Raw genomic sequence first — 19460 nt, 5'->3', positions numbered from 1 at the left:
AATGGCCTTGGTTAGGACTAAGGTAAATCAGACTAAAGGGTAGAGGATGATATTGACTTTGTTTTAAAACTTCAACTTCTGTGTGAGACCAAAGGAAGAGATGTTTATTTGGTGCAAAATCTGTGTTTTCTGTAGCACACTGTATAATTTAACTTGTATGGTCAGTTTATTCAAATACCATAATTACATGGAACCTTCAATAGGGGGTGAGATCTAGTTTGTTTATACAGGTTAGTGGGAAGCCACAATGCATTCCAGAGTAATTTGGGCAGAGGATAAAGAAGTATTTGGAAAGCCCCCTTGAGGGACTGGGGAAAACTGTGGAAATATTAAATTTACCCACCTGGGAAATTCCTTATATTCTCATAAACACTGGGGACTACCAGTTTGGTAGGCTGAGCCCTCCATCTTGGGGCTTGCCCTTATGATGCCTGTTACTGCAAAGGAGAGGCTAAGCCTATTTATAATTGTGCCTAAGAGTCATCCCCAGAGAAACTCTATTGTTGCTCAGATGTGGCCTCTCTAAGACAAGTTGACAGGTGAACTCACTGCCCTCCCCGCTATGTGGGACATGAGTCCCAGGGATGAGTCTGGACCCAGCATCATGGGATTGAGAAAGCCTTCTTGACCAAAAGAGGGAAGAGAAATGAAACAAAATAAAGTTTCAGGGGCTGAGAGATCTCAAATGGAGTTAAGAGGTCATTCTGGAAGTTATTCTTATGCATTATATAGGTATCTCCTTTTTTTTGTTTTAGTTTTTAGTGTATGGGAATAACTAGAAGGAAATACCTGAAACTGTTGAACTGCAACCCAGTAGTCTTGTTTCTTGAAAACAAGTGTATAATTATATAACTTGTATGTTGTGACCATGGGATTGTAGAAAACCTTGTGGCTCACACTCTGTTTATCTAGTGTATGGACTGATGAGTAGAAAAAAAATGGGGACAAAAAGTGAATGAATAATAGGAGGGATGGGGAGATGAGTTGTTTAGGGTGTTCTTTTTTGTTTTTATTTTTATTCTTTTTATTTTATTTTTTATTTTTTGGAGTAATGAAAATGTTCAAAAATTGAATGTGGTGATGAATGTACAACTATATGATAATTCTGTGAACAATTGTACACTTTGGATGATTGTATGTTATATATATATGACTATATCAATAAAATTGCAAGGAAAAAAGTTATAACTTTCATATTATCAAATGAAAGAGTCACTTGCTGACCCTTTTGTCACTCCTTTTTCAAAACTGCTTTCTTCGTTTTCTCTGAAATCATGTTTTCCTGATTTTCTTCCCACTGCTGCCATTGCTCCTAAATCTCCTTCAAAGATGCTCCTTCCTCTGTGTAATTCTTCCCACTGCTGCCATTGCTCCTAAATCTCCTTCAAAGATGCTCCTTCCTCTGTGTAATTTCTAAATGTTGATGTTGCTTGGGGGCCCTTCTCAGGCTCTGCCCTCTCTCCCTGGGCTAATCATCCAGCCTCTTAATTTTCAATACCATTTATATGCTAACAACTCCTACACTGTTATTTTCAGCCCAGTCCTCTGTTGTAAGCTCCAGATGTGTATCCTAGCCTCTTTGGTTGCATGTCTCATGGACATTTCAAGAGGAACTCTTGATCTTCCCCCTAAATGTGTTCCTTCAGTCTACCCAATTCACTGAAGGCAGTTCAGACCTCTCAGTTGCTCAAGGATAAAACTATGAGGTATTGTTGGTACTTTTCTCTCCCTCACTTCTAACTCATAGCAGGTCCTGTCTGTGTATCTCCAAAATATATCTCAGATTCAACCCTTCTGTCCATCTACTCATTCACTACCCTATTCCAAGCCATCAACATCTCTATATGATGGACCACTACAACTGCCTCCTAATTTCTTTCACTTATATATTCCCTCCAGTCTATTCTCCACACAGACACCAGAATGATCCTTTTAAAATTAGAATGCCAGTTGCTTATCTAAAACCCATTACACCCTTAGCATGGCCTGCAAGGCCCAGATTTGTCTCTGATTAGTCTTTGCTGCCTCCAGTTGTGGAGCTCTTGCTATCACCCACAGTGATTTGCTTGTAGGTTTCTGAAACCTACCTATGTTTTCCTATGCCTGAATATCTATTCTCCTTCCTCCTAATGTAGCTCTCTCTCTCCCCACCCCACAGTCACTACAGGATGTCAGTTCTTTAAAGTAAGGCTTCTTGGCCAGGTCACTGCTGTGCCCCTAGTTGTGGAATAGAGTCAAGCACACAGTAGGCTTACAGCCAGTCTTTGTTGGTATCCCTGGCTGACTGGCCTGTTCTTACCAAGTCTCAGCTTATATGTCATTCCTTGGACACACTTTTCCTCACTCCTCCATTCTAGAGTAGAATAGCCACCTTCTGATCTCAGTCATATCATCCTGTTCTTCATATTATTGACCACAGTTTGTCATTATGTATGTGCACTAGGCCAGAAATGCCCGTGAGAGCAAGAACCATGTTATTTCTTTATAGTCACCCCCGTACCTAACATAATGCCTGGCTCACAGAAAGTTCTCAAGTAGTTGTTTACTGAATGAAAAGCATCTGAATGGAATTCTGAAAGGAGCCCTTCTCCTTGCCTGGGGCACACTGCAAAAATGCCAGGGTCCATCCTGAAACAGAGGAGTATGATAGGCCAAGTAGTGGTCACACCAAGGTGTCGTGCCCCAACCCCTGCAACCTGTGAACATGTTACCTTACATGAAAGAGGGACCTGGCTAGCATGATTAAGTGTCTTGCGATGGGAAGATTTATCCTGGATTATCCAGATGGGCCCAGTGTAATCACGATGGTCCTTATAAAAAGGAGGCAGAGAAGGAGATGTGACGATGGAAGCAGAAGTCAGGGACAGAGAGGGATTTAAAGACGCTACACTGCTGGCCTTCAAGATGTAGGAAGAGGCCATGGGTCCAGGAGAGCAGCAGCCTCTAAGAAGTGGGATAGACAAGAAAACACATTCTCCCTGGAGCCTCCAGAGTGAATGCAGCCCTGACAACACCTTGATTTTAGGACTTCTCACCTCCTGATAGTAGAATAATAAATTTGCATTGTTTTAAGCCACTGTGTTTGTGATAATTGGATCCATATTCCTACAACCACTTCTACACAATCTATTGCTTTCTTTTATCCTAATTCTATCATTGGGACAAATCAGAAGTCTCTGTCTTGTTTCCTGAGTATAGCTTCAGAGACAGGGGAGAGAAGCTGGGATTGGATTTGACCAGGTGGAACTGAGGCCCACACAGCTCCTGCCCTCTCACTGTCAGATGTGACCGAAGCATTTTCCTATGGCCTAGTCCAAGGCGCCTTGTCATTGAACAACGTCTTTAATTTAGAGTTAGACCCTCTAGGTCTGTGGTTTTGGGACACCTTCTGAGGAACAAAAGAAAACATTGGACACTGTCCCTGGAGAAACTATGCACAACCAGGAATTTTAACATGCAATTGTTAGGGGTCCACGGACCTGTAAGGTTGGTTTGCTCAAAGGAAAGAGTGTGTGTGTGTGTGTGTGTGTGTGTGTGTGTGTGTGTGTGTGTGTGTGTGTGTGTGTGTGTGTGTTTTAATTGAAGCTTAGGAGTCAGTGAAAAGCAGGGAGTGGCTGGAGAAATAGTATTATAAGAAGCTTTTTCTGTGTCAAGCTAAGGTCTTTTGACTTAATCCTGTGGTAAAGGTACTGGGGAACCATTGGAGTTCAAACAATGTCAGTGACATGATCAGATATGTACTTTAAAAAAATCACCCTGGCAACATTTGCATTTGCTATAATCCTGTTATTAGTTCATCAGATCACTTTGGAAAAAATACTATTGAAGTGAAATGTTTTAATACTTCCTTTTAGAGCTAGTGATATCAGATGGCAGGTTAAGTGATTTAAACTTCGTGGAGAATGTGCTATAGAAAGCAGTTTTCTGTAACCAGTGTAAAGTCATTAAAATCTCACTGTTGGCAGGGTCATTGCTTTGCTTAATGTTTTAGTCTTATTTTTATTATCATTATTATTATCTCATTGTTCAAATACTTCTCAGCTTCTATCAAATTCCACCTCCAGCAGAGAAAACTCAGGGAAGTAAAGCAGTGTGCAATGGTAGCAGATTGAGCTAGAAGCTTAGAAAAACCAGGGTATCATCCCTGGCTCCACCACACTCTAGCCAAGGGATCTAGATTAAGTTAATCTCCCATAACTACAGTTTCTCTGTCTGTAAAAGAACATTATATATTTTACCTACCCATGTAACAGTTGTGAAAATCAAGTGCAATTAATTTTTAAAAGTACATTGAAAACTGCAATATATTATACAATGCAAGTTGATCCTCATTTACTTAGTACTACCATCATACCTGAACATGTTTGGATTAGTAAGGAGGAGCTAAGTAAGTTTGTGGTTTGTCTTTGCAATATTATATGGTTCCATTTTTCTTCAAGTATCAAATGTTTTAAAGGTTTTTCTAGTAACCAGGCAACATGTTTCTTCCACATGTTAACTCCTGAATTAAAAATAGATGCTGTTTTGCTGTGTTCTGAAATCTAAACTTGTATGTTTTAAAGGAGTCAAAAGTTCCCTTGGAGTCGGAAGGGAAAATGGTCACATCCCAACGTTTTTAGAGCGTATGCAAAATCATGCAGAGAAAATCAGAGGGGCTGACTGTGTGTGTCGACTCTCTGCAGACCACCTGATCTGTTGGTGCTTGTCTGCATGATGGAAGGAAGGGCAAGTGACTCAGAGTTTGCAGGGAAAGAATTGCTAGTTCTAGAGGAGTAGACAGCAGCACTTGACACAGAAGGTTCTTTGTCGTCATCGTAATTTACTAATCTGCTCATCAGAGACATTCTGAGTAGCTTTCAAAGTATTTTCACAGTCTTAGAGAACCTATCTTGTTCAAGGTTTATTGTGTTAGAAAATGCATAGAGCAGCCCATCCCAGTCTGCTGTGCTCAATACCCAGTGGGAAAATTGCAGGGATTGGAGCTTTGCTGCTGGTGACTAGAGAAACCCACATGCCACCATGAATGCAATGGGATGTTTCCATGAAGCAAATGAGATTTTTTAAAGAGAAGTTGTGGTTTACAGAAAAATCATGCATAAAATACATTATGCATGATACCACCCTATTAATACCTTGCATTAGTGTGGTACATTTGTTAACAATCGATGATAACTCATTTTCATAATTTTACTGTTGACTGTAATCCATGGTTTACCTTAGGGTTCACTGTTTATGTTGTACTGTCATGGATAAACAAAATGTGGTATATACGCACAATGGAATATTATTCAGCTGTTAAAAATGCAGTTCTGATGCATATAATCACATGGATGAACCTTGAAGACATCATGTTGAGTGAAATAAGCCAAGCATAAAAGGACAAATATTATATTATCTCACTGATATGAAATCATTAGAATCAGCAAATTCATAGAGTTGGAATCTAGAATATAAGTTACCAGGGGACAAGGTAAGGGTAGGGAATGGGAAGTTAAGGCTGACTGACGGGTTGTTCCAGCCCGAGAAGGACTAAATAACTGTTGTCCCAAAGATGACGTGAATTATTAAGCAGAAATACAGGTAGTTCTGGGAAGCAGAGTCATAAACGGGGTGGGGAGAGGAAAAGTACTTTGAGAGCAGGTTAAGTCTGTGGATAAGTGTGGTACAGAATGTTTTGGGATATTGGATCCTCTGGAAAGCGCTTATGTCATATCTTGTGCTAGACGACTTTGAATGTTGAATGCAAGAAGAGATGCCTTTTGAATTTCTATGTGAGGTTAAAATGAGGAAAATTCATTCCAGCCTTCAGAAGTCAGAGCTACTGGTACAAAAGGTCACTGATGCCAGTTGGTGGCATTGCAGATCCAGAGTCTTGGAGAAGGAAATATTAAAACAGCAAACTATTTTTTTAAAGCACTAGATACACTCTGGGCTTGAGTCACAATCTTTTGCCATCTTGCTGCCCTGGGATATTAACTAAAAAGGCCATGTGAATAAAGAAAAACACCAAGACACTTTTCTACCTCCTAGGGAACAGGGGTATGTTTGTCTTCAGGCTAAGGGTGATGTAATATTTGCATTGCAATAAGCACAACGATTAAATGATTACTCTATGAGAAAATGATTCCTGATAGTTATGCAGTGGAGGTGACTGATCAGTACTGATGATCGTGCCCATTTTGGGTGAATCAACAAGTATGTTTTGGGGACCTAACACTGTGCTAGATGTGGTTTGCTTGGGGTTCCAGCTTGGGTGACTGAAAGGTTACAGTTTCTTGGCAGAGAAAGCCAGTCATGACGGGAGAGGGGTTGTGCAACGTTAGTTTGGTTCTGTATTTACTGAGTTTGTAATGATAGAACAACATCCAAATGGATTTGTGTGAGATTGGAGAGTCATATGCATAGTCATATTTGAAGCCATTAAGAATAATCAGAAAAAATACAGTTAATACAAACTAAGGCCTATAGTTAATAGCAACGTTGTAATACTCTTGCTTTAATTGTAACAAAGGCACTATACCAAAGTTAAAGGTCAATAATAGGGGCCTATAGGGGGTATGGGATTATTTTTTCAGAAGAAATGAGAATGTTCTAATATTGTTTGTGGTGGTAAATGCATAACTTTGTGATTATACCAGAGGCCAGTGATTGTACACTTAGGATGGATTGTATGGTGTGTGGATAAAATTGTTTAAAAAAAAAAAAAAGAATAGATAATCAGGGGGTTTAAGGATCAGAGATCAAACTTTTAGGGCCACTGCAATTATAGCAGGTAGGATATGAAAAGTCAGTGAGGAAATGAAAGGAGAGAACATCAGAAAAGGAGAAGGGGGTCCCAGGACCGTGTTCTATCATAGAACTCAAGAGAAGAGAAATTTTTTCAAGAGAAAGATGTTCTTTGGTGTCAAAAGCTGTGAAGAAATAAGAAAGAGTAAAGCATGTGGGAGGTGGGGTCTTGCATTTGCTAAGTGTAAATGTTAAATCATAAATAACATACTTTTTCTATAAGATAGATGGTCTTTATTTCTTTCATTTAAGTCAGGGTTTGCCAGCCTCCACGCTATGAACATTTGGGGCTAGACAATTCTTTGTCGTAAGGGCTGTCCTTTGTCTTTGTAGAATATTTAGCAGCATCCCTGGCCTCCACCCACTAAATGCCAGTAGCAACCCAACCAAAAATGTCTCCAGACATCACCAGATGCCCCCAGTTGAGAATCACTGATTTAAGTACTTCTTTAGTTCTTACTTTGTATGTGCTAATACATTAGGCCCCACAGGGCATAGAAAGTATGACACTCTTTACTGTTAGGAAAATTGCATTCTGGTTTTCCTAAATTGAATTATTCCATTATTTTTCTATTACTTGGGACAAAACTATGTGTATTCATATACATACATATGGCAGTTATTCCCCAAGTAACATCATATCAATTTAATTATGGATTGATATTAGAAAGGTAGTAAATTAGAAATACTAATATGTGTGTGCTATGTGTTTTATCACAGACGGGTATAGGAAATCATGATTATGGGTCTATAGCAAGTCTAGTAAGCAATTTCAAAATTGAATTATTTGTGTATGCCAAAGACTTGTATTAACTTTTTGCTCTCTAATTTCATATGAAAATAAAATACTAATATCCACAGATTAAGAAATTCTAATTTTTAAAATGTGACTTTTGGTAGAAATTATGCTGATATTTATTAAAGGTTTTCTGCCAAGTTTCTATGTTCTTAATAAAAGAAAGATGGTAATTTTAGACTGTAATTTGGCCTGAAGACATACTGTAGAAAAGATTATCACAAAAAATAATTTCAAGACAAGAATGGTCCTTAATATTTGGTCTCTATTTGCCATCAAAAGAAGCAACGTATCATATTCCCACACCTCGGCTTCCTTGTTGCCTAGGAACAAGAAAGAAAATCTGCCCTTACTCTCCCGTTTTTGTTGTTTACGAGATTGAACAAGGCCCTGACTTTGGAGGCTAACACTGAGCCCCTTATTTTCTTTACAGACTGCATCATCTGCTATTAAAGGTGCTATTCAGCTGGGAATAGGATACACGGTGGGTAATCTCACTTCCAAGCCCGATCGAGATGTTCTCATGCAAGACTTTTATGTGGTGGAAAGTGTGTTCCTGCCCAGGTAAGAACGTTTCTATTTGACATAATTGCCAACCAAAGAAACTTTCCTCATGACATCTCCATATCGAAGGACATGTTCACCTTGCACATGTACTCATGTGCATGTTGGAACTTTAGCAGGGCCAAAAGCGGCCAAGATGATTGTTAACTTTCTGTTGCAGCAGGAATGGTTTCCATTTTTTACGTGGAGATGGTAAGTGGGTGTCAACCTATGTGCCAGTTGTAGTTAGGTGTGACGGCTGCCTGGAAGGCTGTGTGGAGAAAGATTCTGAGACTCAATAGGAAAAATTTCAGTAATCAAAGAGGCATGTTTGCCATGGGTTTAGAAAGAGAGGGCATCTGAGAAGTAGCCACTGGTGTTGGACTTTTGATATCCCTAATATGAAGGGTGGGGAGCCCCACAACTGGGCCTCGTATCTGAGTCCAGTCTTACAGCTCCTATTTTGTGATAACTTTTGCTTTATTTTCTCCCAGACAACTTCTGAGATTTCTGCTATTTTGACACTATATTTTCCAGAATGCCAAAGTTACTTGTACATGTTGCCTCTAATTTTTATCATATTTGGGGCAAAACAGTTATTTATAAACAAGTCTATTATCATAGTAATAGAAGTAATCATTATTAAAATGGAAATGTCACCAATAGTGACAGGATTTTTCAAATATAGTGGCCTGGAAAATAAAGATATTATTCCATTTGGAGATTTGTGGTAACTATTTTATCTTTGGGGCTAGGAGGATTTACATGTCAGGCACATTTACATTTAAAATAAGTATTTCCCTTCAAAATAATTGATTTTTGTTGTCCTTTGTGTCTGGGCTTGGGTGAGAGTGGCTGAAGTGACACTTTTATCCCAGTGCTTCTTTGCCTTATTTTTTTTTTACTCTTCAGAGGTATGGTAGTTGTGCCGGTTTGAATGTATTGTGTCCCCCAAATGCCATTATCTTTGTGGTCTTGTGGGACAGACGTTTTGGTGCTGGTTAGATTTGCTTGGAATGTGCCCCACCCGGCTGTGGGTGGTGACTTTGGTGGGATACTTCCATGGAGGCATGACCCCACCCATTCAGGGTGGGCCTTGATCAGTGGAGCCATATAAAACATGCTGACTCAAAGAGACTGAACGGAGTGCAGCTGTGAGTGACGTTTTGAAGAAGAGCAAGCTTGCTAGAGAGGAACATCCCGGGAGAAAGCTATTTTGAAACCAGAACTTTGGAGCAGATGCCAGCCATGTGCTTTCCCAGCTAACAGAGGTTTTCCGGACGCCATTGGCCATCTCCAGTGAAGGTACCCGATTACTGATGTGTTACCTTGGATGTTTTGTGGCCTTAAGACTGTAACTGTGTAGTGAAATAAACCCCCATTTTATAAAAGCCTGTCCATCTCTGGTGTTTTGCATTCTGCAGCATTAGCAAACTAGAACAGATTTTGGTACCAGAAAGTGGGGTGCTTTTGCTGCTGAGTTTGCAAATACCGAACATGTTGGAACGGCTTTTTAAATGGATAATGGGGAGTTTCTGGAAGAGTTGTGAGGAGCTTGATAGAAAAGGCCAAAACTGCTTTAAAGAGACTGTTTATGGAAATATGGACTCTAAAGATACTTCTGACGAGGTCTTGAACAGAGATGATCAATGTGTTGTTGTGAACTGGAAGAAAGGCGATCCTTGTTTTAAAGTGGCAGAGAATTTGGCAAAATTGAGTCCTGGTGTCATATGGAAGGAAGAATCTGGAAGCAACAACCTGGAATACTTAGCTGAGGAGATCTCCAGACTGCATGTGGAGGATGTACCCTGGCTTCTCCTTGCAGCTTATAGTAAAATGCGAGCAAAGAGAGAGAAACTTAGAACGGAACTCTTGGTTTCAAAGAAACCAGAAGCTGATGGCTTGGAAAATTATGAGCTTCCAGGGGGTGGAATCCCAGAAGCTACAGCCCAATGTGAGGATGTAACCAAACATGGAACCCAGCTGCCATTTCAGTACAAGCCAAGATTGGAGATGGAATTATCCAGAAAGGATTTGTGGAAACTCCTATTGTCTGATGGCTTTGACCCCTGTGTGCTTCATGCAAAGCCAACAGAACTTTTGCAAGAACTTTATAGACAGAGCCACTGCCAGTCTGGACTGGAGGAGACAGACAAGGAACAAATTGCAGGAAAAATTTCTTCAAAGACAAAGCCATGGAGGTTGAGGTCTGGAGTCAAGAGGCCTTGGGCTGGGAGAGTGGAGCAGCCCACATGCATGGAAAGGGTGAGTTTGCCCCAGAGGTCGAGGGTGGGCCTTCCACCTCGATGCTCTGGAAGAGTTTTGCCACCTGAGGTCCCAAAGAGGGTGGAGCACATTCCCAGGGAATTGGGGAGAGCCTGGCTGCCACCACACTGTTCTGAAGGGGTTGAGCATGTGCCCCGGAGATGGAAGGGAATCCGGGAGCAGCCCCGATGTTTGAGGAGGGTGGGGCCGAGAAGGTGGTCTCCCCAATGTGTGGGTATGTTGGAGCACTCACCTAAGTGTTTGGAGAGGAAAGGGCTGCCACAACGGCCCTTAGGAAGGGTTAGACTCCCGCTCTCTCAAGCCCCAAGGATGCAATGTTATTCTGTTAATGACTCTCAGACTTTGAAATCTAATGGAGTTTGTCCTGCAGGTTTTAGGAACTGTTTTGGTCCTGTTAACCCTGTTTTCCTTACTCTTTCTCCTTATGGGAATGGACATATTTATCCTATGAATGTCCCTCCTTTGTATATTGGAAGCATATAACTTGTTCTAAGTCCGCAGATCCAAGCTAAAGGAAAAGTATGCCTTAGGACTGACCATGCCTAAATTGATTTTGATGGGATTTTGTACTTAACTTTTGTTACTGAAATGATTTGAGTTTTTGTGGTATTGTGATGGAATGAATGTATTTTATATTTGGAAAGATAATGTCATTTTGGGGTCCAGGGGGTGGAATATGCCGGTTTGAATGTATTGTGTCCCCCAAATGCCATTATCTTTGTGGTCTTCTGGGACAGACGTTTTGGTGCTGGTTAGATTTGCTTGGAATGTGCCCCACCCAGCTGTGGGTGGTGACTTTGGTGGGATACTCCCATGGAGGCATGACCCCACCCATTCAGGGTGGGCCTTGATCAGTGGAGCCATATAAAACATGCTGACTCAAAGAGACTGAACGGAGTACAGCTGTGAGTGACGTTTTGAAGAAGAGCAAGCTTGCTAGAGAGGAACATCCCGGGAGAAAGCCATTTTGAAACCAGAACTTTGGAGCAGACGCCAGCCATGTGCCTTCCCAGCTAACAGAGGTTTTCCGGACACCATTGGCCATCTCCAGTGAAGGTACCCGATTACTGATGTGTTACCTTGGACGTTTTGTGGCCTTAAGACTGTAACTGTGTAGTGAAATAAACCCCCATTTTATAAAAGCCTGTCCATCTCTGGTATTTTGCATTCTGCAGCATTAGCAAACTGGAACAGTAGTTATACACTTAGCTCTGTGTACACGTGTCAACTGCCTAGAAATAACACCTATAGTGAGTGTGCAGTAATTTCCACATAGTCACACAGGAACCCATAAATAAAAGAAAGTCAGCAATAAGCCAGAGACAGCCTAAGTTTTGCTTTAAATGTACTTAGCTGAAGAAAAAAGTTGATCTATCTTAAACTTTGAAATCCACTAGCAACCACAAGAACTAGTCTTCAGACAGAAAACGGACAACCTCAAGACCTAACAAATAATCTGATTTGCTCATAACACTACTACTCTTTCTATAGAAGGAAATTGTTCTCTGTGTGTTTTTAAACAGTTTATCATTCCAAAATGAGTTGTGTGTTGACTCCATTTGTTTCTCTTTCACATCAGGAGGTCATGAGTTTATCTTAATCTTTTGGGATCTGCTAGGCTCATAATTCCTACCAATATGTTCACAGGATGTTCTTTCTCTAATGGCCTTCTAGGGCCTTTACCCATTCATTTCACCCCTTTTTTTCTATTTATTCTTGGCTACAAACAAGATGAATGGAGGACTTTTGTGGGATAGTAGCTGGCAGTGGGTTTATGGTGCTGTGAGCCGTTGCAGCTGCAGAGGGGTGTCCCCAAAGGGGCAGGTGCTCTGTCCTTGCTGATTTCTCCTCCTCGCCCTGAGCACTGTCCAACCAACACAGCCAACCATAACCTGGCATTGGGGGAAGGCACGGCTGAGGCGTGTGGTCCCCGAACAGCAGCAGCAGCTCCTGGGAGCTTGTTCCAAGTGCAGATTCTTGTCTTCACCCCACACCAACTGAATCAGAAACCCTGGGGGTGGGACTCAGGAATCTGTTTGAACAAGCCCTCAGATGATCCTAAGCACATAAAAGTTTGAGAACCACTAGCCCCAATCATTACTTCCTGTTTTAGAGGGTTAATCTTTCTAGAGGGTACCAAAGTTTAGTCTTGGAGTTATTACATGATTCTTACAGCTAAGAAAATGCCAGTGTTTTTCTCTTATAAATTATTATCTTAAGTATTGAAATTACATTTATTTAGCATCTAAATTATACATGACACTGTACATGGCTCTTTATGCAGAGAAGCACATAAACCAGGTTCATCAGTTAGGCACTTAAAGGCACTTTCTGACCCCCCATTTTTTTTCATGGACAGTCAATTATAAGTCTACTGCATCTTTATGTTTAAAACAAAATAAGGATACTTTTCATCTTTTTTTCACTGGGAGTAGGAAGCCAAAGCTATAAATACCTAGAATGTGTGTCTTTGGCCCTCAGGCCATAATCCAAGCTGAGGTGCCACCACACCACTGGGGAGGAGGGAGAGTACCTAACTAAGTTACCCAGCCAGAGGCATGCGCTTCACATTTAAAATATTTCGTTTTAGAGTCTTTACAGCTTCTAAATGCCAATATGACATTAAACAGTTGACTCAGATTGAGAATTTCTTTCAGCAAACACTATATTGTTTGTTTAAATAACATAGGAACTCCAGAAGTATTTAGATGAAGAGTGTGACAGAAGAAACTTATGTTGATTATGAACGTAGATCTGCCTCTGTGGCCCCTGGAAACTAGCTCTCATCCTTTCTTCTGCTCCTCTCCAGCAGGCACTGTCACTGCTTTCTCGGGGTCGGGGGGAGGGCAGAGGCTGGTGGTGCCAATAAGATTTGAACACTGTCAGTAGAGGTTTAGGCATGTTTCTGTATCCAAGAGTAATTATCTAACTGAAGAATTGATAAAACCTCCTGCATTTTAATTTTCTCACCGATAAAATGAGAATTTAGCTTGATGTGAAACAGACTGATATGGCTGATATGCTGTTTGGGATTTGTTTGAACAGCCAAGGAATACTCTTTGTTGTGAGAAAGCATTCCACAGAACTACTGCAAGTATAAAATATAATTCAAAATGACAAGCAAACAGATACGTCAAAGGTCATATAAACATTTCCAGATATCAGTGCTATGATTTTGACAGACTAGCAAAAACTACCTCCATTTCAAGTCATGCTGACATAAATTCATCCAAGAGTCTATGCATACCAAAGATCAACAAACTACAGCCTATAGGACAAATCTGGCCCACGGCCTGTTTTTGTAAATAAAGTTTTATTGAAACACAGCCTTGGCCATTCATAGGCCTATTGTCTGTGGCTGCTTTTCCGCTACAATGGTAGAATTGAGTAGTTGTGAAGAGTAAGTGTATGGTCCACAAAGCTTAATATATTTACCATCTGGCTCTTGACATAAGAAGTTTACCAACCCCTGATCTATACAGACTTTCTATACCAGGTTTTATGTATATGTGGCTGTAACACAGAACTGCCAGAATATTCTTCTCAGGATTAAATGAGATATGTGGTTGTTGCTGGGCAAGCCAATAATATGATGCCCCTTGAAGTAAAAAACTCTTTAAATATTTGTTCAACATGTACTTGGTGGGGATGTGGAAAAACTGAATTTCTATTAACAAATTTCTATTAACCCTTTCTTTAGTTCAAAATAAAAAAATTTATTACAGGTGTCAAATATATAACATTTCAACTTATTTGGAATTGCCTTAGAGGCATAATATTCCAGTATACTAACAACTTCTTTGGGAGGTTTAACATTCAGATAATCAGTGATATCACCTGTTCCCAATAATTGACACCCCAAAATGCATTATTTGATTTTGAATTTCAGCTGTCTTCAACTAATGACTTTTAAAGACTGGTTGTCAGCTGATTAGCCTCAGAAGATGGTGCAGCCATCTGTCTCAGTGCAGCTCATGTGTGCCCATCACAGGAGGGCTTGGCCAAGGAAAGGTGACTTTGGCTAGGAGCATGTTTTTTGTTTTGTCCAATTTGGCAAGAGAAGACCAATATTTCACTAGTTAAAGGAGGAATGTGTGGAACTGTTAATTGGCAGAGACAATAATGTCCAAGGCTGCTTTTCTAGGCCTTGACTTACAAAGGTCCAGTTGGAAGACTGGGTCCCACCATTAGTTTGTGGCTGGACTGTAGTGTCCTTTATCAGCCTGCATTGCCACTTAAGTTTTCTTTGTCTCAGTATCACTGACTGTACACTGGGACAAAGCACCTTTCACTTATCCTGCCACACAGGGTAGGGTCATGCTTGCTGAACAAAAGTAGAGACATTTAGCACCCTTTAGAGAAATCAGTTGTTATTACCCAGGAGTTGCTGACCCACTGGTTTTGACAAGAGGCCCCAAACCCACAATGGAAGTTTACAATTTGAAATAAAAGAAGCTCACCAAATATAAATGTTGCCCTTAAAATAACAGAGTTCTCTGTCTCAGCTCCAAAACTGGACTCCTTTAAGTGTCTTTGAGATGCTAAATTAGTTTCACTCCCATTGCATAGCACCAAATCACTCAGCCCAGTGCCACCAAAAATAGTAGTTAGTTAACAGGCTCTAAAGCCACATAAGCAAAAGCTGTGGTGTTTACAGTACAGATAGATGAGACCTCCTCTGTAAACTGATCAAAGCTTTTGTAAGTGAAATACTGCCCAGTTGGCCCTGCAGTGTGCAGACCTCCCTGGGAAGCAGTTGGGATCTTTGGGCAGGGAGTACCCTGAAACCTGTAACTGAATCCTGACAAGGAAGAAAGAATAGCTGCTTCTGGCTAACAGAGGAGTGTCAAGTCTAAGTGAAGGCGTATCTGTCTGCTTGTGACGTGGTTGTTCTGGTGTGGGTCTAATCTCCTGTGCTGTTTGTTCCTGGACAGTTTACGCCATTGCTTTCTCTTTATCTACAAATGAGAAATGCCAAATGATAGCTATAGTGTCCTAAAGCTTCAACACATTAATTCTAAATGTTCATTTCCATTAAGAAATACATATTTTTGGACTAAAATGAACAGTGGCTTTGGGATTAAAAATTGAACTCTACTCAGAAGCGGTGAATGACAAAAGACCAGAGCTGGTCCATAGTCGTTTAACTACTTCTTGGTGAAATAAGGGAGGAATTACATTATAGAGAAAACATTGTCCTTTATTCAAAATTTCTTCCTCCTTTTTTAGAGTTTAAAATATCCTTTTTTTAATAAGTGAAGCTGTTAGTACCATGTGTTGGCTTGATTGTTTAGGTTCTTACTTGGCAATATAAAAGTTGGAAATCCTATGTTGGCCTCCACATTTTTGTGGTTATTGAAATTTGACTGGTCCTTGTAATCAAAAATCTAGAACAACTGCAGGAAACCTCACAGCTAGAATTTCTAAAGCCTCAATTTTTTGCCAAGATAAGAAAGTAGGTTTTTATCACATGCCACAATAAATGTCTTGAAGAAGCATAGTATAAATCTTAAACCCTGAAGAAATCTGCTCTTATGCAGACTTCATAGTTGCCGAATAAGGCTGGAAGCTGGGTACAGTCCCCTGAGTGCTGACACCCCAGCTCAAGCAAGTAAAGCTAGCAGGAGTCTTCAGTGGCACCCTTCCGCTAGCAGGGAGGCTAATGATTGTTACGGTCTTGATTAATTACTTGGCAGTTCTGCTGCGGCTGGAGGTTGGTAAACCTTTGTACATGTGCCGGGTCGACTCACAGATGGCCAGCACGCACACCCAAACACAGTAAGTCCACTGGTGCAAGGCTTAGGAAACCGAAGTTAGTGTGTGCTGTTGATCCAGGATCTGCTGTAGGGATCTGCTTTTGTGCGTTGTAACTCCACAAATATCAAGGCCCAGACAGGGCCAGCAGTCTCAGTATTCCCTTCACTAGAGTTTCATTCCTGTTGAGCTGGTGTTTGTTATTCATTAGAGCAGCTTAAATATGCAGAGGTAAACAAACCCTTCTGCTGTGGTACAGTATGTGTGTGTGTGTGTGTGAGGGGGGGGTGTTTGTAAGATTATGGCTTTTAGCACTTAACTTTTAAAAATCATTTAATTTTGTGACTGGTAATACCTAGAAGACTTTATCCTCACAATGTTTTTTAAAAGGAATACTGTGGAAAGTGTTCCTTTCATCCTTGTGCCTTTTTTCCAGGGTCCAACCCCAAGTTATTACTTGCTGGTGGCTTGTTTATCCTTCAAGGGTTTTTATGCAGATATTTTTTTCCTTTTTTTATGCAGATATTTTTTTTCCTTTTTTATATGAATGGTGCTATACCATACACAGTGTTCTGCAGCACGCTTTCTTCACTTACAGTTTATCATATCAGTATGCAATAGGCCTCCTTGTTTTTATAGCTGCATAGTACTCCATTATTGGCTGGACCATGACTAATTTGGCCAGTCCTCGAGGGACATCTAGACTGCTCCAGTCCTTTGCTGTTACAAGCTATAGTATAGTAAATAACTGTGTACACAGATGTTGTTTTCTATATATGTAAATGTGCCTGCAAGATAAATTATAAGCATGCATTTGCTGGTTAAAAGAGTATGTACGTTTGTAATTTTGACGAATGTTGTGAAAGTGTCCTCCACAGGGAACATATCAATTTCTGTTCCCACTAGAAATGTTTCAGGGTGCTGATTTCCCATTAGCTATGTCAAAGTTTTGGATTTTTGCCAGTATGATAAACAAAAGGGTTTCTTGGTATCATCTTAATTTGCATTTTCAAAACTATGAATGATGTTGACCATCTTTTCATTTGTTTGTCATTTGTGTTTCTATTTCTGTGAACTAAGCACATCCTTTTCTTTTTTTAAATTCATTTTTATTAAGATATATTCACATATCTTACATTCATCTGTGGTGTACAATCAACTATTCACAGTACCATCATATAGTTGTGCATTCATCTACCCCGATCTATTTTTTGAACATTTTCCTTATACTAGAAAAAGCAAAAATAAGAATAAAAAATAAAAGTAAAAAAGAAAACCCAAATCATCCCCCTTCCCACAGTATTTTTCACCCAGTTTTTGTCCCCATTTTTCTACTCATCCATCCATACAGTGGATAAAGGGAGTGTGATCCACAAGGCTTTCACAATCACACTGTCACCCCTTGTAAGCTACATTGCTATACAGTTGTCTTCAAGAGTCAAGGCTACTGGGTTGCAGTTTGATAGTTTCAGGTATTTACTTCTAGCTATTCCAGTGCATTAAAACCTAAAAAGGGTTATCTATATAGTGCATAAGAATGCCCACCAGAGTGACCTCTCAACTCCATTTAGAATCTCTCAGCCACTGAAACTTTATTTTGTTTCATTTTGCATCCCCCTTTTGGGCAAGATGGTTCTCTATCCCATGATGTCGGGTCCATATTCATCTTTTCTCTTTAAAAATTAGGTTTTGGGGCTTTTGTTTCTTTGTTTTATTAAGTTCTTTTTATTTGGAGATTAGCCCTTTGTCTATGATACAATTTGCAGATATTTTCCCATTTTGTCATTTTTTTAAAAAACTTTAACTCATTCTTCATGTGACATGTTTAGTTTTAGACTGGCCCTCATGGTCACACAGCCTTAATCATCCAAAACATTGAGAGACTCAGAGGTCAGTGCTTTCCATTCACTTTACCATTTAGTTTTCACAACAACCCCATGAGGTAGTGTTGTTCCCACTTTCCTGAGAAGGAAACCAAAGCTTGGAGTGGTTCAGTTCCCAGATTCATGAAACATAGCTTGTAAGTGGCAGAATTGAGACTACAAAACCCATGCTCTTCACCACTACATAGGGTATCTATCCAGTATGACAAGAGAGTGCAAACCAGTCTTAATGTTAGTCAAAGGACAGCAGAATTTGCAAGGTAAATCTGCTAGTAGAGAAAGAAAGAAAAACAAAAAGTGGTGATATATTATAGTAGACATATATTACAGTAGGTATGTATCATAAATCTAATTTACAGGAGCCACTTTTGGGAATGGACCTCTCCATAACATTCAAGGTTGTGCACCTCAATAATTAGTTAGTATATGTTGATTGCACCATGACTATATTACCACTCTATGTAATGCCTGTGTTAAGCAAGTATTATGCCTGCCCCTTTTTCGTCTTCTCCGTTTATACAAATATAGTTATTGAATGTCGCATACAGGCAAACCTATTCCACTGTTGACCCACACCATTCCCTGTATATTACTATAGCCCAAAGCTTTTTTTTTTTCGTTTTTAATTATTTTGTGACTTTTTATACCAGCAGTAGGGTGTATACCTAGAAAAAGATACAAGCTTCCTTTCTGTACCCAAAAAATGTTCTGCTGTAGGGGTGTGTGTCTGTCGGTCTCTCCCTGTCTGTCCATCTGTTTCATCTCCAGGGACACCTAACACTTTATCCTTTTCATGCCACGACTGAACTAACCACAGTGGCCAGGTAGACATGAATCTAAGGAAAAGTATGGTCATTAGTGGAGACTGCAGGGAAAGGTGAACATCTCAAGAAGCTCAAAGTAACCAAAAAAGAAAATACTAATAGTGATAATAAGTGCTGTATTCTCTCTGATAGAATCTTTGGACCCCAAAAGCATAAGAGTAAGCTATTGAAAGAGAAGCTCCATGTAAGTGTAACATGGGTCTTTTACCTCTTCAAATGTCAGAGGGAACCTACTTTAACAGAATGGATTAGTTTGATTGCTTGGGATAGAAAGTAGAAAAGAGAACAGAAGAAATAAGAAATTGGCAACACTTTTAGCCCATTTGAAGTCTGCTGCAGAACCGAGGGCATTATGATTGTTTTTACTTGGTTGCAAAGTGAGGGAGGATGTTAGATCACTTTGAGCCTCTTTGTTTTTACCCCTTATTTCTACACAGCCCACATTAACCAGTTACTGCATGTCGTTTAAGTTCTAGAATCATTCCTTTTAACAATCCCATTGTACTTGTAGCTGAGTGCATGTCCCCTCATAAATGTTTGGATGCAGGGGCATCATACATAAATTACGAATATTCAATTGTGCTTACT

General features: G+C 40.1%; 1 protein-coding gene across 8 annotated transcripts in view; it reads left to right on the top strand.

Moving 5' to 3' along the window:
* PIP5K1B (phosphatidylinositol-4-phosphate 5-kinase type 1 beta) overlaps positions 1–19460 on the top strand; it is a 343315-nt gene that overhangs the window by 167621 nt on the left and 156234 nt on the right. For all 8 annotated transcript variants that reach the window (XM_037851227.1, XM_037851226.1, XM_037851232.1 and 5 more), the window contains one exon: positions 8016–8146. In XM_037851227.1, the coding sequence (XP_037707155.1) occupies positions 8016–8146 (131 nt within the window). The remainder of the gene's footprint in view (positions 1–8015; positions 8147–19460) is intronic.

This window comes from Choloepus didactylus, chromosome 10 (genome assembly GCF_015220235.1).
Source record: "Choloepus didactylus isolate mChoDid1 chromosome 10, mChoDid1.pri, whole genome shotgun sequence".
In the NCBI taxonomy this organism is placed as follows: Eukaryota; Metazoa; Chordata; class Mammalia; order Pilosa; family Megalonychidae; genus Choloepus; species Choloepus didactylus.
The sequence above is the reverse complement of the archived record's forward strand: the minus strand, read 5'-3'. Positions and strand labels throughout refer to the sequence as shown.